The sequence below is a fragment of the Astatotilapia calliptera genome, chromosome 7 (genome assembly GCF_964374335.1).
Source record: "Astatotilapia calliptera chromosome 7, fAstCal68.1, whole genome shotgun sequence".
NCBI classification, from domain to species: Eukaryota; Metazoa; Chordata; class Actinopteri; order Cichliformes; family Cichlidae; genus Astatotilapia; species Astatotilapia calliptera.
Window position 1 is genome coordinate 19,802,211 of NC_137428.1, and position 26,310 is coordinate 19,828,520.

The 26,310-nt window shown below is 43.2% G+C and overlaps 1 protein-coding gene across 6 annotated transcripts in view; it reads left to right on the top strand.

Annotated features, from left to right (window-relative positions):
* The first annotated feature begins 238 nt into the window (after window positions 1–238).
* Window positions 239–26,310, top strand: part of LOC113025579 (uncharacterized) — a 45,472-nt gene continuing 19,400 nt past the window's right edge. The window contains exons 1-4 of one of the 6 annotated variants that reach the window (XM_026173482.2): window positions 241–933; window positions 7,691–11,475; window positions 15,123–15,197; window positions 21,264–21,851. In XM_026173482.2, the coding sequence (XP_026029267.1) occupies window positions 8,516–11,475; window positions 15,123–15,197; window positions 21,264–21,285 (3,057 nt within the window). In that variant the 5' untranslated portion in view covers window positions 241–933; window positions 7,691–8,515 and the 3' untranslated portion in view covers window positions 21,286–21,851. Of the gene's footprint in view, window positions 1,044–7,690; window positions 11,476–15,122; window positions 15,198–21,263; window positions 21,852–26,310 lie in introns of those variants that run through there. The other 5 variants (XM_080303613.1, XM_080303611.1, XM_080303612.1 and 2 more) reach the window with 5 other exon arrangements.

The following is a 26,310-nucleotide window of genomic DNA, read 5'->3' on the forward strand; positions in this document are numbered from 1 at the left end:
ATCGTTCCTTTCCTCCACCTCGCACTACTAGCCTCTACGTACCACCGCCCCCTTAAACAACCCCATGCTCTTCATTTCTACCCCCCACTGACTGCTTCTTTTGCTTCTTTCCTCCATGTCCCTTAGATCCGCCCCCTAGATCACTTTCCTTCCCTCTCTCCTCCCCTCTCCTCCTCTCACTGTCTCCTCTCTTCGCTCTCTGCAGCCGTACATACTCTGCTTTTTAATTAGACCGACTCACTAGCTCCACCTCCCCCTACCTCCTACTCTCCATCCCACACTCCTTCTCCCCCAGCCTCTCTTCGCTCCCCTCCCTCCTTTTGCTTACAAGGAGACAGGGGGCTTGCATGGCGACATGGAGAGGAGGTCATGATGAAGAGATGCAGAGAGAAAAGGCGAGAGAGCAAAAAAGGAGCAGGACGGGGAGAACTGAGAGGAGCATCTGAGACGATAACTGCCTGTTTGCTCACTCTTGCCTTCTTACTCCCCCTCCTGTCCTTTCACTTCCACACACAGAACAAACGCTCAGACAACTAGGTAGGCACAGCGGAGCTGAAAGCTGTGAGGGATGGATAAAAGGGTTCCCACGTGAAAGGCATGAATCTACGAGAAAAGAGGAGGGTGAAATAGAGGAAGACACAACCAGAGAGGAGGAGGAGGAGAGAGAGAGAGAGAGAGAAAGAGGTGAGCTGGAGAGGAAAGGGAGACAAGAGAGGAGCAGATGGACTCTGCACAGAGGAAGGGGAACGGTGCGAAGCTCACTGAGAAGCAGTGACAGAGAGGTGGGAATTAAAAAAAAAAAAAGCAAACATGAATGCCAGAGGGATGGAAGAATGGGAGGAAGCGACGTGAAGGAATAGCTTGGGAAGAGGGAGCGAGCACTTGTGGGAAGACAACACAGAAGGAAAACAGGAAGAGAGAGAGAGAGATGAGGTATGTGTGACTCAGTTCTGTGTCCTGATGGAAGATAGTACAGCAATCTCATCAGCAGCCTTCTTGCAGCATCACCATAGAGATGGAGAGTTAGGCAAATCAGAGAAGAGGTGAGATTTAAAAAGCAGCGTACAAGTGTCTGTGTTGATTGCGTGCAGTGGACGTTGGCAGCGAGGACATATTTGACTTATTGTTTTGTTTTGGCTCCCATCAGCCCGCTGAATGGTCCTCGCATGCGTGCACACACGTGCCTGCATACATTTTGTTTACATACTCGGCAGGTGTGTGTGTGTGTGTGTGTGTGTGTGTGTGCACATATTCCAGCAGTGGGGGTGTGCCCCTGCTGATTTGTGAGTGTGAGTGAGAAATCTAGTGATTTCTGGATTTTTGCTTTACTGCAGGTGTGGGAGTCATTTACTGATACTGGGCAGCTTTATGAGAAGCTTACAGAGTGAGAAGCTCAGATTGGTTTGTCGGTGGTGTGGCGTTGCAGGTTCCAGCAGCGTGCTTTCATTGCACATTTGTCATGAGCAGGATTGTGTGTGTGTGTGCATGTGTGAGTGTGTGAGTGTTTGTAGCTATGCACAGAAAGTTTAAGGAGGAGGCTCTGAATGGGGGAATTCCATTTGTATGGATTTGTGTGTGTGTGTGTTTATTTATGCACGCGTACACGCGTGTGTGTGCTGCTCTGGCAACATGAGCATTTCAATTTCAATCATATTAACATGCTTCAGTAATCTTCTCACACATGTGAGAGTAATTGTTTCTCATAGTTTGCATATGTGTTTGCATCCGTCACTGAAGCAATCTTGTCACTGGCGCGCATGAAACAATCCCAGCCGTACACGTACTCCTTCGCGTGGGTGCGCACACACACACACACACCTCCACGTGCACGTGCGCAGGTGCAGATTCGTGCGCCCGCTTTTTCCTGTGTGAAGAAACGCTGTGCTGTTAATCCCGACTGTTGTCGCGCAACTCTTTCCCCCTTGTTCTCTCCCTCCTTCTGCGCTGCACCACTGTATCGCTCCCTTTCATCTCATCTCTCATCTCTAAAGAGGTCAGATATTGCTGTCTCTCGGCTCTTCCGTCTAGCACTTTTTTTTTCTTTTAGCACATTGCTTTTAAAAGAAAGAATCTGTCATCTATCTGCGTCACTTCATTTTCTGTCTTTGCCCAGGAGAAGTTAACGTGTCCTTTTCTTTTATTCTTAATTTCATTTATGCACTTGGAGAATATGCCTATCTGCGGGCCAGGTGTTTCCACTGGACTGACAGCATGCTGGCTTCATAGGTAACACACTATGATGTACTCTTGGGACATTAGTTTGGACAGCAACGTCGCAGCCTGGCAGAGAGTAACCCCCCCAGGGGAGTGGACTGTGCTGCATACGTGTAACATGCTGCTGTGCACTGGACATGTCCGTCTGACCACGAGTTACGAGGTGTTGCTGAATTCACACAGAGACCTTGGGAACCTTGGAAATCTGTGGCACAGAGTGGCGAGGAGACGTGAACAGTAGAAGAAACAAACTGAAGCAGCCAGCGAAGCAAGACAATTGGGCTTGCAGAATGAGCACAAGGAAGAACAATGTTTACTCTGGCTTTCTTTCACAGACACCCAAACATTCTCAAATTTGCTCACAGTTGGCTAAGTATGCTTATCACCATCCACTGGCCTACATATAGGGATTTCATATTAGGCAGAGGATTTTGGTTAAAAGAGGACAGATGGAACAAATCATTTCTGGCACTCGCGCTCGGAAAGATAGAGGTAATCCAGCCATCCTTGAAGAAAGCTGGAACAAGTAGAGTGTCCTCTTTAGTAAGAAGCTGGTGAGAAACTTTGCGAGATAACATATTATGCATGTTTGAATGACTTTTTAAAGTCATGAAGGCGTCAGGAGAAGCGAAAGTATTTGCCACCTGAGGTGTGCAGAGCATCGCAATAAAGCACTTTAAATCACTGTGGTACAGATCTGTTATTAAATACAATTTTAAGAGTGTTCTGCACTGAAACTCAAAAATGTTCCATTTATGACACAAATTCAAAGACTTACTGCTTCAAAACAAACCTGCTTTTCCAAATTAAGACGTGTGTGTATGTGTGTGTGGTGGTGGTGATGGGGGGGCTAACGGTATTACCAGGCCAGAATCTCATGGTTATGCCAAACACTGTGAGGTGAATAATGATTGTTTTCTTGTCGCTTGGGAACAGCAGAAGCATGTAGTAAGCACAGCTTGGCCTTCGGGTCTGAAAAGCAGAGGCAATGCAAAAAGTGTCTTTAATTTGTTATAATGACCAGCAGGGGGAGACTCCTCTGGTTACAAACAAGCAGTGAGATTGTATAGAAACCTATATGAAAATAACTATATTATAAATCATCTGATTTGTGACTTTCATTAAACACTTTGCAACAAGAACAATCAAAGACTGCATACTCCTGATGAAGTGGAAAATTTCCAGTCTCTGCATCCAAAAGGCTAGCTCCATCTAGGCTAGTTTTAAGTATTGTCTCGAAGATCAAGACAGCATTACCCATTTTCTCTTCCATCAGTCTAATGTTTTTTGTGACGATATAGTGGGAACTTTTTGCCCAGAGATAAATAATTGTTTGTGCAAATCTGTCCATGACTTTCTTTAGACTGATCATTCTGAAAAACAAACCAAGCCAAGCACAAAACCTTATTGGTGGAGTTGCTTAGTTTAAGCCTTCTTCAGTACAGTAACGAATGCTCACAATTAGAATAAACTGGAGGGAAAAGAAGGGTGTGTTTGTTGGACTGAAATGCTAGCTACCAGGTTTTCGTCCTAACATTCTGAAACTTTAAATTTGACATTTTAACCATGGTCGTCCAGGTTTTGGGATTAGATGTCGTGAATAAGAGGTCAATCAGACCAGCAAGCCAAAAGCACCATTAGCTTATATGGTAGTGATCATATAAATAGATGATATAACAGGGTCTGCTTTCTCATTAAACTTTAAATTTCACTGTAGTTTATCAAATGAGCACCTTACTATACTAAGAAAGCTTTTCCACTAGTCATTTAAACTGTAAACTATTTAGGAAAGTGCCTGCTGAGTTCATAAATCAAGTTGCAGCCGGAGGAGTCTCCCCCTACAGGTCATTGGAAATAATGTAATTTTATGATAGAGTTTCGTTAGAGATTCGTTGAACAAGAGACACATGCAGCCATCAGCACCAGTAAACTGCACAAGACCATCTTTTTAATGCATGGCGGTTAACATCCAGAGGCTAAACTTCTTTCATTCTCAGCCACGGTGGTTACCACTTGGGCAATAGCTTTATTTTATACTGCTTGATTATATAAAACTTCCTTTGCAGCTAGAGCTTGCTGAAAAACAGCTTGTCAAGATTGAAGCTGGTCAAATTGGAATGCCAGTAGCCTACATAGTCATAATCAAACAAACCAGCATTTACATTTAGACGCTATTATACAAGTGTCTGACAGGAATGACAATGGCTGTGTTCGCCGTGTTGCGTTGGGTATCTAATGAATTAAGAATCATAATTTAATTTGTGTTTGTTTAATTTAATTTGCTGTTAAGCATAATCTGGCTCAAGACTTTCAGCGATGAGAGGCAGCTACAGCAGTAGTACCGTTTTCTAATTTAAGTACCAGCACCGAGGACAATACTTTTACTTGCTTTACTTCATATACTCCCTTGCTTCTAATAATAATAATATGTTAAACCTATATATAATTCTAGGCTGTTGATTTGCGCGTGCATGCAAAAGCCTTTTATTTGCATTTTTAAATGCACTTGCTGGTTTTATTGTATTAGATAAAACTGAACATCCCTTTGTTTGTGAGATTGCTGAGCTGTACTACACTCAGTGCTTACCTAACAAAGTAGTCATCTGCAGGCAACTCCCAAGGAGCTGCTCTTGAATTGGAAATCTCTTTGGACAAGAACACAAACACCAAAACGGCTTATGCATTTTGCATCTCGTCTCTGAGCCGACCGTGGTGTAAATTTCTGTGACAAAGCACAGGTATAACTCTTAACCTCCGTGTGCTTACAGGACCGATAGCTGATCATATAGCTTTTCTTAGTTCCTCTCCACTTCTCCCTTAAATGCCCTGACACGCTGATGCTCCTGATTTACCACTTCACTGAACCCTAACCATGACATTTCCTCTGCTGCCAGGGGTTGCTTCCTCCTGCTTTTGCCCCCCCTCTGCCTGTCTGTCTCCCTCCGCCTCTTCCTCCCTCCTACTTATTCCAATTCCTACTCCTCTTGCTTTGCTATGTGTCTCATAGCATCTCTAAATATATCCCAGCATGTCTACCTCCTCTCCTTCCTCTTCCTCTTTCTGCCTCCTCTTCATCGCAGTCCTCTCTGACAAATTTTAAGCGTGCCTAGACAATCTGATCTGACATGTCTTTACATAACAATCCAATCCATGACACCTCCCATCCCCTCTGCATAGTTGGACCCAAAAGTGTGCTACTGGCATGGATACAGTTCTCGGTATCCTTGAAATCATCAGAATGTTATTATATCTGTGGAACCAATCTTGACTTCTTCTATTTTGAATGTTCAGATGCGTTTCTAAGAGTCACAACAGCTTAGCACGGGATGATCAGATGTGACCTTAGCATTTTCATGATGCACACACACACACACACACACACACACACACACACACACACACACACACACACACACACACACACACACACACACACACACACACACACACACACACACACACACACACAGGAAAGAGAATAGGAGCAAAACCTTTGCAAAGAGACTATGGTACATCCTAAACAATAACTGCTAAGAGTTACGACCCTTGCTAGGATTATGCCACTGCACACCTTCCACCTCTTCCCTGGTGATTTATCTCTTGTCTGCCAATAAAGCTCAACATGGAAATGTCACATGTGCAAAAGAGCTGCCCTCAGCCCTAGCGGTAAGCCCATGCAGCATTAAGAGGGGGATTCATTAAACTGTCAGCGTAAATTTTGATCCGAGGGTAGTTTGCAGAGTGAGGGGGATGAACTGTGGAAAGCACTAGACAAAAAGAGGCAGCAGAAGAGATTGCTGCAAAGCATTCGGTAGATTGGGAAATAAAGATAGAGCTGAGAGTGGGTAAAAAAAGGAGAACGGCCAGATGGGAGAAAGATGAAAGGAAGGTGTGCTCAGGGTGACACGTCCAGAATGAGTAAGGGTAATGGCCCTATGATACGTAGAGGGAAATCTGTCAGGGTGAAGGTTGAAAGGCTGCTTCGTACAAGAAATGGGTAGACCATCGACCGGAGTGAAATTGGATATTAATGAAAAACACAGGAAGGGTGGAACCACTAATTTATCCAGGGAGAAGTGAGGAAAGGAGAAATCACCATCAAGGTCAAATGAACAGAAGTTTCTATGCTATAGATGAACCGTAGCTTGTGTTCTTGAGCCTCCGTAGTGCACCGTCACCCACGCCCGCATCTGAAAAAATGTGTGCCTCAACTCAGAGTCATTTGTTTTTTCCGGGTGATTCATAGTTAAGCGGCTCATCTGTATACATGGCGGCGATAAGAAAGTAAAATGAGAAGGAATCCCGCGGTTTGTTTCTAAATCCATTAATATATCACAGTGTGCATGGTTGATATTTCCCCTCAAGGCTCTATCTGCTGTGACTTTAATCATGATTAATCCAAATAACCATGTTTTTAAAGAGGTTGACGGGAGGGAGGGAGGGAGGGAGGAGGGTGGGGGCAGTTGTGCCAAAGATCCTCCTCTTCAGTGGAAAGAAAAGAGAGGAAAGCGAGGAAAACAGTGGATGTAAATAAAAGTGGCAGCCCCTCGGGTATCTCTCTCCCTAAATAACCTGGGAGCTGTGAAGGAGTCACTAATTACCCCTCCCACAGAAGATGGGAGGGTGGGTGGGGTGAGGGGAACAGAGTAACAGCCAGTCACACTCGCACAACAGAATTAGCCCGAGCCTGTCAGTGTCAGAGGCTATCACGGGGAGATAACGAGGAACAGATCCATAGATCGTGTAAGGCAAATGACAGCATCACGCCCGGCTGCCTGTTTCGCAGACAGGAAATGAAGTGATATATACTGCATGTATCAAGGCCATAGATCGTCAAAAACAGAGCACGGAATCGGGGTGACGAGAACATACTACTAACTGCAGCATGGTGGACAGACTGTCACAAAATGACCAGATGAATCAGAGAGGATGTCACCATGGCAGATCATCAAGAACTGATAACAGGGCAACAGACTGTAAAACATGGAGGAAAAAGAGAAATCCAAGGAATACGACAACAGTCGTACTGTGTGCCCATGAGCAGAAGTGATACTCAATGCAAAAATTATTGCTGTCACTAAAACACGGCTACTTTTAACAATACTGAGAGGAAAGAGCGTAAAAAAGGAATGAAACATTATACACCCCCCTTGGCCAGTGTGAATAGGCCTTAATTACAATCTCTTTTCACTTGTTTTCAGTTTACATTTCTCCACTGCTGATGATACACCGAGCCTTTTTTTCTCTCTCTTTTCCAACCTCCATCCTTTCAGCACTTTTTCTGAATTCATGTCTCCTTTTCCCATTCTGTGTTGACCCCCGCTCTCATGCATTTCAAAATAGCTGCCTATCTTACATCTTCTTCATTATCGGGAGGAACGAGCACATTGTGTTTCGATGGAAACTGAAGCACAATAATATGGAAACAATTACAGTCTCTTATTCGTCTCTCTCTTTATCTTTCTCCTCTCTTTAGGAACTCATGCTGCCTTCGACCATGAGAGAATGAGTCACGGAGAGAAGAGCTGAGAAAAGAAAGAAGCAGAGAGAGAAAAAGAAAGTGATAAAAAAAAATTTAAAAAAGGAAGCAGAAGAGACCAAAAAAAGTTTAAAAAGACCAGATCATTATGGGAACGCAGTCAAGCCAATCCCGTACTTTGGCCATCCAATCTCCTGAGGGCCCAGGGGACAAAGCAGGTGGAGAAGGACAGGCTGCCAAGTAGACCAGCCAATGTGATGGACAGACAAAGGATAGGCTGCATTCCCTTCCTCTCCACTTATCTGCAGGTAACCTCCCTGGCCTCTGCAAGAGTTCTTCTTGCTGGAACGTTAAAGAGAAATGTGAATAAGAGGCAAAAAAATACATGTACAACTTCAGAAGACATGAAACAGCATGGACATTTTAAAGAATATTTGATGCTGCATATATTTATTTTTATATAAGATTTTAAAGGGAAGTTTAAGACAAGTTTTCTCACAGATATCTATACTATACCTTGAATTGGGAAAATGGTAATCCATCTTTTCTTGAGGACAATCTTATTTGCAAAGGAAGTCCTTGGTGTACAGATGAGCTGAGCAGCTAAATGCAATACTGTATAGAGACTGCTACATCTACAGTATTTTCTGGGATGAAAGTGAAACGTAGTCAGTCAATCGTATAGATCTCTCACTGTTACACTGAATATATAGTGATGGAGCGATCGCTTTCCTTGTTGACACACTAACACAAGAGATTCTCCACAACAGCAACCTGCCTTCACAGTGTGTGGATGTTGTGGGAGCGACAGAGGCTGGAGAAATGGTGAGCAAAGAGCCTGACCACTTGCTCACAGGCCAGACCAATGGCAAGAGCAGCTTGGCAGACAAGTTACCTGGGACAATGACCGTGCGCTCTGTGCTTCTCAATCGAGACTCCCCCGATATCGAAAGTCGCCTCAAGCGGCGCCGCAACCGCACCCACCAGGTCCGCTTCAAAGACCTGGAGGATGGTAGCAGCAGCAGTGGCAATAGTGGAACAGGGGAAAACAATAGCCATCAGAAGCCTGTCAAAGACTGTGACAGTCCACATCCTCTTCGCAAACACAGCAGCAGGTCCCCCCTGCCATGGACTGACAGGGACAGGCCACAGACCAAGGATCTACCTGGCCAAACCTCTGTGGTTGGGGCTGTGCGTGGTGACATGGCGAGCACTATAGAGGTGGTGGCTGCCTTTTTAGCTCGAGCGCCTCCTCATCCATTGACACCTGGTCCTACACGTCGAACCTGGGCACCACCGCAGGCTAACTCCCTAACCTTGCCAATGACACGCAGGCCGAGTACAAGCACCAGCACAGCCATTCAGACCTCCCCATGCCTGAAAAAGCCCCAATCTCTCCCTTCCTCCCACACTCGTAGCCACAGCCTTGGGGACTCAGTTGGGGTGGATGGGGATGACGAACATGACTCTCAAGACGAGTTCCTTACTCACAACCATGTGTTGTTACCTGCGTCCAAAGATCAGAACGGCCCTCCTGGCCCAGGGGAGCGAACTGTGGTGGAACGAAGGTCTAAAGTATCAAGAACCGAAATTAAGTCTGCTGTAAAACCCTCAAGGCACAGCTGCCCCCCTTTAGTCCTTCAAAATGCTGAGCCATACCACTGTTCCTCTGTATCCTGCCGAGATGGCCCCAAACGTCAGGGAAGCATTACTCCCTCAGCGATCAGGAGGAGAAAGCGTCTAAATAGGACAACGAGTGATCCTGGAAAGGAAGTGCACTACTGCACCACTCCCACACAGACTGAAAGTCCCCGTCCATCCCCACCCCCTTCAAATACCAAACTCTGTACCACTCAAGTTCAGACTGAGAGCCCACCCCCTCCTTTAAGTTCAAGGTACAGCACCGCCCAGAGTCAAACTGAAAATCACCATTCTCCACCTTCAAGTGAGGAACAATGCACAACCCAAATTCAGACCACCAGTACCAATCCAACCCTACCTCTGAATGCTCAACAGTGTACCGCTCAAATACAAACAAGCTCTCCCAGTCACTCTTCTCCTGATCGTAAACTTTCCACTACACAGACACAAACTAAAAGCCCGTTTGCTTCCCCACCTTTAATACCATCACCCAGCTCAGTGCAAATTCTGTGCAAGCCTATATCCCCAACAGTGACTCCAGACCCTCCTACTACCCAAACAACTACTGTGCCTTATTGTACATCTCCCCCACCTACAAGTGCACCAATACAAACTCCTGAGCACTGCACAAAGCTACCTTGTACTTCTCCAGCCAAGTTAGCTTCCACAGCCCCACCTCCTCCCAAAGCACTTTCCATTCCTTGCGCCACTTCTGTACCTACTGTTACCCAACTCCCAGTCCCCTATTACACTGTTGTGTCCCCACCAACAACACCCAGCACAGCCGCAGTCTGCTCCAGTGCTTCTTCAGCTGCATCGCCATGCCCCACCCAAAACTGCACCCCCCTTATGTCAAACGTGGTGTCATTCCCTCAGTTAACCCGCTCCACCTCTACCCCAACTATAACACCCATTGTAACTCCTGCTGATCCCACCAAACAGCCAACCCCTGCCCCAAATGTAATACATCAACCACCATCAGCAGCATCAAATGCTACACCTTCATCAAATGTAACTCCCTGTACATTTGTTACTCAAACTGCCATATCTTGCACATCCATATCATATTACACAACTACACATGCAGTTGGTCCCCATGCACCTCACTTGAACCCAACTGCACCTTCTTATGCCACAGTTATTCAAACTGTCTCTCATTGCAACATCCCATGTCAAACTTTGCAAAATACCTCTTCTGCTTGCACAGGCATAACCCCTTATTCCTCCCCCGTCCCAAAACTGAAATCTTGCACTTCTCCGCCTCCGCTTGTGAAAACCTATGTGTCCACTCTTGCAAATGTTCAACAATGTGCAACACCAACTAAAGCCATTCCTCTGTACTCTTCCACATTTCGTGCTGCACCACCGTACACCCCCCCTTCTCAGACCCCGTACAATGCTCAGGATAAGAGGGGCATTCGACTTCCACCTCCTCCTCCACCGCCTCCACCATACACACCACGAAAAAAGGGAAATGATCCGCCAGGTCCTGCAGTCCGAACACCCATGCTCAGGGCAGACAGCAAGGTCAGCAACAAAGATAAAGATAGAGAGAAGGAAAAAAAGGAGGATATAAAAGACTCACCAAAGCTCTGTGAGAGAGCCAGCTCTCTGAAGCACAGAGCTCAAACTCCGCCAGTTGCTGTGATGAAGGGAGAGAAGCAGTCCTCCTCCTCCTCCTCCTCTCCTGCCAAGGCCTGTTTTAAGCCCAGCTGTCTTAGCTCAGCCCAGGCTCAGCTTGGGGCGCTACACAAAATGCTCTGCTCAGGAGCCAACGTCAGGCCGAACACCCCCAACAGCCAACACGCTCTCCCTCCAAATCAGCAGGGATGCTCTGGATCCAGGGGCTGCTCTGCTTCTGGGGGGCGGCCTACAGCTGGGCCCCTGACTGCCACCCAGGCTGATACTCTGAGACAGGTCCAGGAAATTCTGGGAGGGTTGGTGTCTGGGGCCAGGTGTAAATTGGACCCATCCAGGGTGACAGAAAAGCTCTTGAGTCCCAATGGCCCTCTGCATGATATTCGTAGCTTGCAAACTCAACTTCACAGCCTGGAGGGGGTCCTGGAGACCAGCCAGAACACCATTAAGGTCCTGCTGGATGTCATTCAAGACCTTGAGAAGAAGGAAGCTGAGAGAGATGGGTGAGGCTATATTTAATTTCAGTGAGACAATTTACATAATGAAAAAGTGAACCTGCTTTGAATGTTATTAGACAATTAAATGACTGTTATCAGTTGTCACCCACAGATCACGCGCACCCTGCTGTACCCACTAGTAAGCCAGGAGGTGCAGTATCATTCTTTCTGATCACTGGTTGACAGAAAGTGACTTTTATGTAAGCCACATGAATAACACATAAACTCTCCAGTGTACGTTTCACCCTGGTAAGACAGAAAACTGAGACTTCTAAATTGTGATTATTATGAACAAGTCTGTTTAAATTAAAACTATGATCTTTAAGTGCTTCACTTGAGACTTTGGTGACTTTGGGGATTACTATAACATAACCAAACAACCAGTCAACAATAAACTTCATATCAACAGTAATAGAAAACAAAGAGAAAGCACAAGTCTCATATGCACCTGGGTTCATCTGATTTATAAAGCAATAATGTACTACTAAGCCTATTTGTTGATGATCTACTGGCTGTATTTTTTTGCCACAATAACAACTGATAATTGACATTTTACAGTTTCTCTCAAACATAGAAAAAACACCATAGTTAACCTGCAAAAGACTGTAACGTGACCCGAACCTTTCAGAATAGGCTTTTGTCTCAATGAATAAGTTACTCCTGCCAAAAAATGACAAGCTCATTTGACACTGTGTAAACCAGAGTCATCAGAATGTTTCGGTATTTGGTCGAAATAACTCTACAAGTGATTTCCTCATCTTCTAATTTCCCTAAAAAGTTTTGTTCTACATGTTTCTATTGACAGTGTTTCTATTGACTATATTGCATTCGGCTTATTTTCCTGATGATAACTGAGTGCTGTTGTGTATCAAAGTGAATTCAGATGATTTATCATGCAGTGTTTATTGCATACTTTGTAGAGCAAAAGTACACATACATTAGCATGTAATGTGATGAATAAAAAATTCCTGCAATTATCATACAACATAGTAAATTGCAGTAAACAGACCGTAAAATGTAAACATAATTGCAAAGTACCCCCCCCCCCACCACCACCACCACCACCACCACATAGATTGTCATCGCTTTAAGCACATAGCGTGGAAACAAGACACGGTTTTCTAGTATTCTACATCAATAAACAGTGCTGGAATCACTGGACATCCTGTTACTCTGTTGGCCACAGATTCTCAGCCACCTCACACCTAATGTGTTCGCTTTCAGTGTAAAAGAGAAAGAACCATTGAATGCCGCATCCGTCCTCTGCACTCTCCAGGATCTTCTTACATTCATGGCAGGCTGCTTGCCCTATAAAATGAGTTGGCTCTTCAGTGTTAACAAACTGTTGTAACTCTGTTGCTCTCAAGCTCTATAAAATATATACCTACACCTGGATCACCAGATTTTGGTTTTCTGGTGGACTATTCTGCATTTAATGACATACATAATAAAGTGCAAAACTATTTTTTAAAAAATGGTAAATGGCCTGTATTTATAATAGCGCTTTACTAGTCCCTAAGGACCCCAAAGCGCTTTACACATTCAGTCATCCACCCATTCACACACACATTCACACACTGGTGATAAGCTACATTGTAGCCACAGCCACCCTGGGGCGCACTGACAGAGGCGAGGCTGCCGAACACTGGCGCCACCGGGCCTTCTGACCACCACCAAACACAAAAAAGTCTGCTTTTAATTACAAAGACATGCCAAGGTTGTTAGCTATTTGCTTAAATGTCCTAAAAGATATTAGCAAATGCTAAATAACAGACGATAACAAAGAGAAATACTCTCTTTGATGTGCATACATTTAAAGCTGAAGGTTTTCAGATATTGTGTGTGACAGTTTGGACTGTTATTGAAGAATTGAGCCAAAGCAACTGGGAACAACCGAAGCTTGTTGAGCCCAAACTCTAAAAATATGCAATACACATACATGCGCAAATCTTACATGACAGCAGGGTCAGCACATTTTAATAGTTTGCTGGACTGTTCCGCAAGTAGAGCTCATTTCCTGAGCTTGCTATTAAAAAAGGCTGTTGGCCTTTTTAAAAAAATCACACAGTCTGGAATTTAATTCTAGAAATTTCACACACTAGTGAAGATGGCCCCGGATCACACCATTGTTCTTTGGCACCACGTGCCCAAGGTGGTTTCCAAAGGTAGTGTTACCAGTAGTGTGAAAGGTGCTGCTGCCTGGGGTTAAATCAAGAGCCTCAAAAGGGCTTGTTTGGTTTTAAAAGTAGTGTGAAAGCCCTGGGCTAAAAGAGGAGCTATCCCACAACTGAAGCTGTAAATATGAAATGACTGCAACCCTTGGGCTAATGGAACTGTAAACCCAAGGCTACCAGAGCCTTGCAGCACAGTTCCAAGCACAGTGTGAGAAGCCATCTGTTAATTTTTAACAGTCAATCGCTCAGCCTTTATTAAATTTAGAAAGATGGATAGATATCAAAGCCAGACATAACAGCGCTTTGCACTAATAGACTATCTCTTCTCTCATGGAACGGAGCAGACAAGTGGGTTGTTGTAGACAGATTATTCTTCACCAAAAAGGGAATATCCACAGCCCAGCAGTAATAACTTTCCAGCATCGTGTGCTCTGAATATTACAGATAGATGGTTGTTGCGCCTAAGCCTTGCTGTGATGAAGCTCCTCTATTTATAGCCAATCCCCCTACTGCACACAGTGTCAATACAAAGCTCTGTGGACAGAACACAATATAAATTTGGTCAGAGTGAAAAAGGCAAAAGCTAAAACGGCAGGTTGAGCGACAGAAAGAGGAAAACGCAACACCAGATTGAGCAGCAGCAGAAAGCAGGGGAGCATCTGTAGTTATTTTTACGACGTCTCATGTCAGTCAGGCAAGTGTCAGCTCTCAATATGCTGAGGAACTGATCTCATGTCAGACCACGGGGAGGCTTATGGGAGTTTGGGCGCACCTATTTCGCGAAGCCTTGTTCCTCATGCATGTATGCAGCAGGCGGGAGAGATTGTCATCAAGTGGTTTCAGATGCTCCATGCCTCTTTAGTGTAAAGCCATTCTCATCAAGTCTTTAATTAATCTGCTTCCTACATTGTAAGCAGCTTAGTAATTTCTTCTGCCTTATCATTCCAAAATAGTACATGTTTGCGGGGGGGACGCGAAAGAAAAATCATGGATACACAGGAAGGGATGCGTGTCTGTGAATCCATGGAAAGACTTGACTGATGTCTGAGCAGCGTAATCCAAATCACAGTGTTAACACTAATGCCAGCCCTTTGAAGACATCTGAACATGTGACTGAACAGCCTACTGTCTCATAAAGTGACACATCTTGCATGTTCCAGTATTTAAATTCAGTCCCCGGCCTTGTGCACGCAGACTTGACTTCTACCTCATAAGCATTATTTTATGCCTGGAGTGATATAGTGACTCATGGTTTACGTAACCGACCGAGCCCGTTGGAAGGGGTATCGTTCATTAAAAAATGATCAGGGGTGATTTCAGGGAGGAGATTGGTTTATATTCAGGACTTCGTGTGCCAAAAATTCGACTCAGCGAGGGAAAAATGATAACCTCAATATGTCTTTGTGGGCTCACACAAACACAAAACCATTCCTCTTTTATTTTGTTCCCCTGATATGTCATCTCTGCGCTTCTCAACAGAAGACATTCCTACAGAACCGGACAGGACATCGAGAACTGTGGGACCTGCAGGGACTGCGCGTGCATCATCTACAGGTACGTGGATGTATACGTATTTGGAAATCTGACTGTTTATTGCTTGCATCACACGTGAGCACCGAGAGCACAGAGCTTGTGTCGGTGCACAGTTATGTGCATCACGCTGTCACTTTGAGTCACATCAGAAGTTCAGTTTTATGGCTTGGTAGGATTGCCATTCTGCTCTGTGTGACAGCACGGACGGATATGAAGCACTCTGAATATGGCCACTCGTTGCATAAACACCGCTGCCAGTTTTGATCACTGAACGCATTTATAAGAGCTGCATTAATCGCAATCATTCTCCTGCTCCTCCTCTAAATTAATAGGCTAAACAAGAAACACAGACTTAAGTCATGCACCTGTGTTCAAACCACTTTTTCCCCCTCCCTCTCCCCTTTTTGCTCCTCTCATTTTTCAACTCTCGTCATCTCTCTTTTAGACACACACAGGCACTCACACACACATAGAGTGACTCCAGAATCATTCTGCTCTGAGATTTGAATTAAAATCAGTCAATTAACAAACAGGATTTCACACTTTGTGAGAGGGTGAAAAAAGAACAGAAAAGTGGGGATTGTGACAAAATTGAAATCCGTGTCTCCTGCTTGTACATGTCAAAAACTGTGGGGGAGGGGAGGGGGTCCTTCAGAGAGGAGACAAGAGGAGAAATGAAACCCATGATAGAATAGGAGGGGTGACAAGAGTGCTTGCATGCGTGGATGTAATTTGATTATGGCAGGATTAAAGCAGTACTCTGATTATTAAAACTTTCATTTAAACACCTCGGATGGGGGCTAAGAAATTATTTCATAAATCTGCGAACGAATAACTCAATTAAGGAGACAAAATTCATCATCAGTCTTTTTAATTGTGGTCTGGAGCGGCGAAAAGTGACATACATTCACCTCAGACTGATTACTTCCAGTGATTCGATTCCGTGCCCACTCGCTCGTTTGTTATTTATTATTTTGCTTATTATTTTATTAATAAGGTGTTTCCTGTAGCTGCGACGTATCCTCGACCTTAACTCCATTATCAAGCAAATGGCATTATAACTGAAGCTTAGTTACTGTAAACCACATAAATGATTCAATCAAACTATTATCCTAATCTGATTGTGTTCAGTAATTTATTTATACTGTGTGTGTGGAGAGCCCCTCTGTCAAAACACATGGAAAAGACAGTGGGGGCGACAGTTGAGGACAAGAAAGCAAAAAAGAAAATAAAAAACAGAGAGATCTAAGAGAAAAGAGAGATTTAAAATGAAAGATGAAAAGAGGGAGAAGAGGCCTATAAGAAAAGTGATTGAGTTGGAAGCTAAATAGGGGTTCATCTTGAAATATTGCCACATTACTCCTCAGGAATGTCTGAAGCAGTGACACTTCCTAATGTTAAAGTAAAAAAAAGAAGAGAGATTCAAAAGTTATCACTCTGGGATGTTCTTCGCAGTTTTTTTTCTCTCGGGTAGCAGTTCTGAAATATTTGACTTAATACTGCGACCTGCCGATGACATCGCAAGCCTCGGTTTTATGGTCAGATGAGGACTTATCAGTCAATCTGCCGCCGAGTCGACATGCTTCTTTCCATGTGTGACAAGAGGATTTTCCTGCTTTGAAAGGGGGGGGGGGGGTGGATTCTCTTTTCTCTGCGACTCAAGTAGAGCCGAGTTTAGAAAAAGAGAAGTTGGCAGCAGTACAGAAGAAGGTGAAGATAAAGCGTAGCCTGAAAAAGTGAGTGATGGAAAAGCCCTGAAATCTGACAAGGCAGATTTCATCAATTAAGAAGCTTCTTGGAATCTTAGTCTTCGAAGAAAAGCCCAGCTCAGCACGCCGCACTCTGCCAATCTAGTTGAAAAGCTGAGATGGGAGTTTATTCAGAAAAATGAATTCCATTTCAGAATTTTTGTGCAAGACTATTTGTCATTGACAAGTCAGCCGCAACAAATTTTAGCCGAGTGATGTGACCGAGATTCATTTCAAAGCGAAATAAAGAGTATTTATTTTCACGGATCAGATAGGTACTTGTATAAAAAGGGTCGCGATAAGCTCGCAGGTCAATACCGCTACAATCAAACCGTTGTTTTGGTTAGTTGGCCGGCAGCTCGTACATGTTCCTCAGGCATGTGGTGCTGGTGCTTAGCCTTTGATAAAAGTGGCTGCATGCTTGCCACATCGAAAAGGAGCCAGCAGAGGTTGTTTGCGATGGATGGATGGATGGATGGATGGTTTGGTCGTTTGGGTCCAAAGTTCAAACTACTGACCTCAGTGGCTCTGTGAGGGTCTAAGGCAAGAAACTACACAAATGCAGATTTTTCTCCTGATGATTTTCTTCCTCTAGTAATGACCCCCAGCCTCCACTGCATAATGCAGTGTAATGTTCAGGTTTCAAACCTGCTAAAATGCGACCAGATTATTAAAAGGCACAGAGGCAGAGCTGGTGCCAGCACTGGCAGGGCAGCGGCAGAAAAGAGGACTTTTCTGCATTTTTGATTCACTGCACTCAAAGTGCTTTTTTTGGCTGTGCCACACAGCTGTTTCTGGTATGGACACAAGCTGAAACCATAGTATGTTTTTGTGTTAGATTTCATCTACATTTAATCTGATTTTTCTTCCATTGCAATTTTAAGGAAAGATTTTGAGTTAAATCTTATACCTGGTGTTGCTGAGCAAAATTGAGTTGAAAGACACAGTTCAGTTCAGTATTTGTCCTGAGTGATCCTGAAATCCAATTAACAATAATCATCAGTGTTTGGCTTACAGCTTGCAGGTGGAAAGAGTTAATGCAACGATACATTCTAGTAGAGAGTCTGCAGTTTTCAAACACAGCAATTACACTACGCTTTTGATCCTGTGTAGTAAGTGTTTTTTCTCCTGATTGCCTCAAAGGTCGAGAAAATCCATATTATTCTTTTCAGACTTTGCTTTTGTGACCAGGACAATGACATTTTTAAATTTAATTACTGGTTACCAAAGGGCAGTTTGAGGCGTAATCAATCAGAAATAACAAAGAAAAGAAAAAAACATCCAACTTATTGTCTAGGAAAAAGTTATGTTACGTAATGATATGTGTAAGAGTGGGATTGTAAACCTTGGAGGAAAAAAAGGACAAAATCTAACCCTCACTTTAATGCAGGCACCAAGCTGGATATGATAAGCATCTCTTTAAAAAAACATAAACACCTAACAACATCATGAATATGTTAAGCACAAAGTTGTTATGATACATGTGTATTTAAGCATGCCTTTGTGTGTTTGCGCACAGGGCTTTGTTCTCTAGTTTCTCAGGACATCGGCAGAGCTTATATCAAAATGCTAATGACACTTTAAGCATGCAAATGTAGATTCTAGTGGCTACAGAGAGAAACATTCTGAGCATTTTGTACCCAAACACGGTTCATAAACAAACACTTCATTTGTTCTGCCTTTTTTTTAAGGTCTCATTTTACAGGACGAATAATGCATGATGTATCTGATGTTATTTATCCAGCACCACTGGCACATTAACTGCATATTAAAATGTGAATTCGATTGTGTGGCCATGCAGGAGTGTTAATTAGTGAATGCGTTTGTGATCCCCACCCCCTTCTCTCCCTGTTATTCTTTTTGCTAATGGCGAATGTGCTGTATGAAATGAAGTAGGGAGGTCTAACAAGGAGCTGTTGTGCTTAATCCCCGTGGAGTGTACGGAGACAGCAGCCTAATCAGATCTGTACTCTGCTGCTTTATCTCTGCAACTGCTCTGTCTATTGCTCGATCACGCGTTTCGCTGGAGGAGCTTGATGGGCCGCGACTCTGAGACGGATTAATGACTCCGTGGACGATATGTTTTCATCTGAACTATGAGTCTACTAAAGTTTGCTCTTTTTTTCCTTTCTTTAAAACAAAACCTTCGTCGCCTTCAGTGAACAGCAGATAATTGAGGGGAAAAAGGAGTGCTGAGGAAGCATTTCTGCCTTTCTTGTTTTCCTTTTCGCTGACTTTTATCCACGGAGATATCACTCGTGTTTGTTGCCAATCTTGTGTGTGGCCTTGTTCCACGCTCATATTGTTTTCTCTCCATTGCTCTCATTTAGTCAGACTCTTTAAACAATTGTCAATGAGTGCCTGTTCACATCAGTGATATGCATATGCATGCCCAGGCACGGTGGTGACAGAGGATTTCTTTTGCGTGTCTCGTAAGAATCGGGCCGTAGACTGATCCATCGGGATGATTTGAGATGAACATTTTGTGACAGTGCCTACAGTAAGAGTTCTTCGCTCCCCAATCCCACCACACACCGACCGTGAATCAGCGCTTCCTGACGCACAGCTCCACTGGCACAACATTGCACGACAGATATTCGCACGCTGTCCCTCGATTGTGATAGACCCCAGAGAGAGTCGGCTGAGAATAAGAGAGTCTGGAGACTGGGCGTGGGAGATGAATTGCGGATGACTCTCGATGCATCTCAATTTCTCCTTTTTTTAAAAAAAAAATTTGGCAAGTGTCCCATCCCTTCTTCTCTTACTTTTTCCCCTGCGCAAATGTCTAACTCTTGTGTGCAGTGAAATATTAATCCACATCAAGAATTCATCACAACGGCTTTAAAAGATTTTAAAAAGTAATAATAGTGCCGGGGGAGACTTGGAGTCATCTCTTTGTTGGCTCGATATGGGTGGAGGATGATTGCCAGAGACGCTTGTCCAGTGGATTTCTGTGATGGAGCAGCTCTGCATGCCTTGCATGATTAAACATGCAGCACAATGCAAGCTGAGTTTCAGACAGAATTAATTGATTGAGAGAACAAATTGATTGTTTGTTTTTTTTTGTTTGTTTTTTAAACAGCATGTGGCTTTTTTTGTGATTCTGTCAAGCTGTGAAAGGCTGAACAAGGGAATAAAGAGAAGCACACTAAAGTGAAGAACCTAGTAAGAAAATTCATAGTGTCTTTTCAGGAACTCAAGTGAGTGTTAAGAGTTGTGGGCTGTGTTGCATAGAGCCCTCATTCATACTACTCTTGGCCTCTGTAATATGCTTCTGTCTCCTTCCCTATCGCCAGAGTGCCACTTCACAGCTCGGTCTCACGTTTCTTTCCACCACCTTTGAATCACCTTCTCATCTGGCCCAGAAGGGCATAGCAGTCCAATTCAAATATTCTCCACATGTTCCTAACTGTGGCCCATAGCTACAAGACAGCTTCTCATTGTCCTGCTTTTATCCAGACGAATATGCTATTTTACAGGCATCAGAAAGAGGCGCCTTTTCCCACAGATTGCTTGTGTCACTTCCTCTGCTCTGCCCCCACTTCTCCGTTCTCCCCGCCTTGAATATAAATACATTTCACACCTAAATGGGGATGAGGTGAAGTGGTGCAAACTGGCAACTCTGGATTGGGTATAGCAGCAGCAGGAAAGAAGGATGAGAGGAACATCAGAGAGGTGTTTAGTGGGAACAATTGCTACTTACAGCACTGGATTCCCTTCAATAGATAAATGAACCATGACCCCAACATGTTTCTATGCACAGTTTACTGAGGCAAATCAACAATTGCACTATACATGCAGTATGCAAATCAGTAGACACTCGTCCCAAAAAAGTCTGCACCCCGATGTGCACATATTTAACAGAGCTCCCCTTGAAACACAGTGATGTGTGAACTAATTATAGATGAACTTCTTATGTTCACGTACACAAGGATATGTCTGAACCTGTATGTAGCCTCAAGGCTTTCATTAAACATTGACGATTCTCTTCCATTATCATAACAGGGAGTGAGAAGACCTGACTGAATAGAATAGAAAATGAATTCTCAGGGGGGAAAAATACAGAGAGGAAGAAAGAGGAGGAGGAGGAGGAAAAGAGTGCATCTGTACTTGAAGAAGCAATGGAGCAAAGCGGGGAGGAAGATGAAACACAAAACCTACTTTTATGAAACATAAACCATACAAAGTATAATTTAGTGACAGAGGGACCTGAGTGTGTTTGTGTAAAAGAGAGTGAGCAGACGTCGTCCAGACTTGACTGTCACATACAGCGTCAGTCTCACAAATCAAGCAAACTCCATCTGTTCCACCATTAATCTGATTTGCTTCTACATTGCAGGGCCAAGTCTGCAATAATTTAAGTGAATGTTCCTTATTTTGAGGGGTTCCTCCAGTCCTGTGACATCATCTGTGCAGCAGCAGTGACAGTTTCGGGAGCAATGTAGTACTAGTGCTGTGATTTGTGACCTCAAAGACGGTGTAAAGAACCCTCCACTGAGACTGAGCTTCCTCTGCTGATGCTAACATGCCTATGGTCCTAAATGTAAAAAACTGTAAAGTCTAGTGGCAGGTTTCTGCTTGTTTTTTCTTTTTTACTGTTTATTTTATTTTATGGTCCACAATTTTTTTTAACATTCTGGTGTGATGTCAAAGCATTGTCAACAACTGCAACGCACCCCCCCTTTTTTTTCAGAAAAAAAGCTCTACGACCCAATGAACACCTGCTTATTCATCACCAAACAGCAGGCAGATGTAATTAAGGTCCATCCACTTATCTAGCAATTTGCTTGTCACCCCTGGGCACTAGTTCCACTTGCACAGCTCACCCTCGAATATATTTTATATCCCATCATATGTGAGTCAGTGACATCCTTTGATCCTATATGTTTCACTTCCATCACACTAAATAAAGTTTCTGTTTCTGTCATTGCGTGTTTTTCACCATCTTTTAAATTACTGCCATCTTGTGGCCACAGTTGGCTATTGTCTCTGGAAGCATGCTTAACTCTGCTTTAATACAATTCCTCTGGAATCTGTAGTATTTGCCAGTTTTATGGAAATGTCCATGTCCTTTTAAAAAAAGGCTGGAGTTGGGCGAGCCAGAAGGCCAGCAGCTTTTTATTCTGATTATTTACACATGAACATTGTGGTTAACTTGAGAAACTGATGTGAGACTTTTATGCTAGACAAACTGTAGCTGACTCTACTTTCATCGGTCTGTTACCATATCTGTGTTGTATGGAAACAATAGCAAGTAAAGTAGGAGGATCAATTTTCTCTCACTAACCAGCTTTGACTAATATGTAAGATGGAGAAGAGGAGGTTCGCCGCATTCAAACATTTTGTTGCAAGAGCAAAAATAAACAGAATAGCTCTTAGACATGATATATTCAAAAATAATTTAGTTACCAGTCAAAACAATTTTAACTGAATCCTGAGGCTAAAGCTGTCAACATCCAGTATCCAGGTGTATCCCGATCTAAACTGCCCATAACTGAGCTTGGATTTGCTTTTATGGATGTCTTCTACATCCAGAGTGTGAGCACTCCATGGGAAATTGATCCAAACATACAAGCATGAATTCTTTACTGTACAACCTAAGCAAATGGAGGGAAAAAACTAGAGAGAGAAACAGAGAGAGACATGTAAATGGAAAGTGATAGAAAGACAACAAAAAGCTGATACCTGGTATATTGCGAATGTAACTGGATATGACACGTTTTTGTCTCTCTAAAGAAAGATTTGTCAGAGTCTTGACAGTGACCTTTTGCTAACAACCCCATCAGAGCTTTAAGACCTGTGTTGATGTTGGGGCATGTGTGTGCACATGTGCACGTCTTCCCCCCGTGGATGAGCCTGATAATGGAGAAGTGGTGTGTGTGAAATGTGTAAAGGGCAAGGCAGGCAGTTCTTCTGCAGTAATCCATCTTTACTTCAGGGCTGAGCCATGGATCAACAGGCATCTCGCGGGGGAGAGGGAGAAAACACACTGTAGGCATCAATCTCATTCATATGAATCTACACAGTCGAAATGTTCAGCCAGCTGGAGCACGAGATTTTCACAGTGAGAAAACAAGAAAATAGACATGAAGAGCATTATTGGCTCTACATACTTTTTTTTTTTTTATCTTGAACTGCTGACAGCACTACAGCTAGGTCAGAAAAGGCACCGTGGTATGTGACGTGTTCATAGTGCATACATTGAAAACATGTTTGTCCCAGACCATTCAGAGGAGATGTGAAACCATAAAATTGTTTTATGTCCTTACAAATGTGTATCCATCCACTCGTGAGTTTGTTTGTGTGTGGAAATGACAAATATAAACCTGGGTGTGAAACAGAAGGGTGAGAGACACACCAAGAAAAACAGGAGAGCGAAAACCCTTGTTCATGCTGCTAATCACATACCGAACTTGTGCCAACAGTGAGTGCCAGATGGTGCCCATCACCATTGTGCCATGTCTTTGAAACAGGGAGGAGAGAGGAAGATCAAGAGTGGCATGTGGAACAGGGAAGCTCTGCCTAATGTGGATGATGTGTCATATAAATAATAATCAGGCTAGAATCTCACCCACAGCTAAATTAGATCCCTAAAGCTCATCCACTAGCACCCACTCTCAATCTTCTCCCTGCTTTGGCACTGTGCCTCTGTCATTATCAGAGATGATCAATAGATGCGATATTAAATGCTAAATTCTTTTTTCCATTGCTCTAATAGTATTCGTGGGGACCACTTTATTTTGGGTGATATAAGTGGTAACTGTCTGCTTGATTGAGGATAATAAGTCAGTGTATAATGTTTTATAGGCCCATTATAGTGTTGTTTTTGAGTTGGCAATTTGTATGAATATCCCTTTGGTTGGTGTTTCACTTCCAACATAAACTCTGGGGCATGATAGAAATTAAACATCAGTAGATCGTGATCTCCATTCTCATTACAGACAAATATGTTTATACGTCTCCTAAACTAAACTCTGGAAGACAAGATGAAAAACAATGCTATAGAGCCATTTTTTATTAAAGTAACACTACAGCTTCACCATTTTGATCAGCCTTACTTCATGTAAAATCAACTGGCATATTCTACCAGCCAATTCTGTTAGTGCAACAATCCTTCAGCCCAGTATCACCCAAAACATGTAATAGACACGCTGGTCCATTTCACACTTTGCCTCTCTAAAACATGAAATGGATACGCATGCAGAAGTTGCATTAGTGCATGCAATTGGTGCAATACGAGCAGGGTAAATCTCTTGCTGGTAATCTCCCTGCATTACCAGCAGAGGGAGATAATATATTTAAAGCCACAAAGTTGGTAGTGAGCAAAAAAATTATTAAGTATATTCCAGGGTCCTTCATCGTTAGAATCGATTGACTTGAAATAAAAAATGTCCTTCTGCTATTAATGCAGCTTACTGCAACTTAAAGCAACTTCTGCAACTTCACATTTTGGAGAGGAAAAGCCTGAAAGGGACACAGTGGACCAGCGTGTCTATTAAACATGTTGTTGGGGTTGAAGCCTTCCAACCTGAATGCCCATTAAGGTTGCTTTTCACAAATCTTCACTATCTAGTGAAGACTGGATTTAGAAAGAAGTGAAGGTTTTCTTATAAATAAATGACCTTGAGCATCATGGTTGAAAAGTTAAACATGCTAAAGTTATATAACAGTAACAGTATAAAAAAATCTTGTATTTGGAGCAGGAAACAAAACATTATGTTCCATGATAAAATCCGATGTTGGCTTACCCAGCCATCTGCCTCAACCGTCTCCATGAGCCCTTTGTGGCTCAATACCTAAATCATCTCACTTCTTCCTTTACTCGCAGTAGTTACCTTTACTTTTGTTAGTGTGAGTCATGGGCAGTGTTGGTCAAGTTACTTGAAAAAAGTAATCAGTAACTAATTACAGATTACTTCCCCAAAAAAGTAATCCTGTTACTTTACTGATTACTTATTTTCAAAAGTAATTACTTACTTAGTTACTTTAAAAAAAATATTTACAACCTGAATAGGTAATAAAGCAATAGATCTTTTAGCCAATTCTATTTTTTCTGCATAATCCATCATATAAAATGTAATCAAATAAAAAAGTCACTTTTTGAAACTAGTTTTATTAGTTTTAATCTTTTAACGTTAAGCATCAAGCAAACATTAAATTGTATGCACCATTCTCTGACTGGAAGAAATTTGTTTAACATTTAAACCTATTTTCTGCACATTCCAGCACATAAAATAAAATAGTTACAGTGGGGCAAAAAAGTATTTAGTCAGCCACCGATTGTGCAAGTTCCCCCACCTAAAATGATGACAGAGGTCAGTAATTTGCACCAGAGGTACACTTCAACTGTGAGAGACAGAATGTGAAAAAAAAAATCCATGAATCCACATGGTAGGATTTGTAAAGAATTTATTCGTAAATCAGGGTGGAAAATAAGTATTTGGTCAATAACAAAAATACAACTCAATACTTTGTAACATAACCTTTGTTGGCAATAACAGAGGTCAAACGTTTACTATAGGTCTTTACCAGGTTTGCACACACAGTAGCTGGTATTTTGGCCCATTCCTCCATGCAGATCTTCTCGAGAGCAGTGATGTTTTGGGGCTGTCGCCGAGCAACACGGACTTTCAACTTCCGCCACAGATTTTCTATGGGGTTGAGGTCTGGAGACTGGCTAGGCCACTCCAGGACTTTCAAATGCTTCTTACGGAGCCACTCCTTTGTTGCCCGGGCGGTGTGTTTTGGATCATTGTCATGTTGGAAGACCCAGCCTCGTTTCATCTTCAAAGTTCTCACTGATGGAAGGAGGTTTTGGCTCAAATCTCACGATACATGGCCCCATTCATTCTGTCCTTAACACGGATCAGTCGTCCTGTCCCCTTGGCAGAAAAACAGCCCCATAGCATGATGTTTCCACCCCCATGCTTCACAGTAGGTATGGTGTTCTTGGGATGCAACTCAGTATTCCTCTTCCTCCAAACACGACGAGTTGAGTTTATACCAAAAAGTTCTACTTTGGTGTCATCTGACCACATGACATTCTCCCAATCCTCTGCTGTATCATCCATGTGCTCTCTGGCAAACTTCAGATGGGCCTGGACATGCACTGGCTTCAGCAGCGGAACACGTCTGGCACTGCGGGATTTGATTCCCTGCCGTTGTAGTGTGTTACTGATGGTGACCTTTGTTACTTTGGTCCCAGCTCTCTGTAGGTCATTCACCAGGTCCCCCCGTGTGGTTCTGGGATCTTTGCTCACCGTTCTCATGATCATTTTGACCCCACGGGATGAGATCTTGCGTGGAGCCCCAGATCGAGGGAGATTATCAGTGGTCTTGTATGTCTTCCATTTTCTGATGATTGCTCCCACAGTTGATTTTTTTCA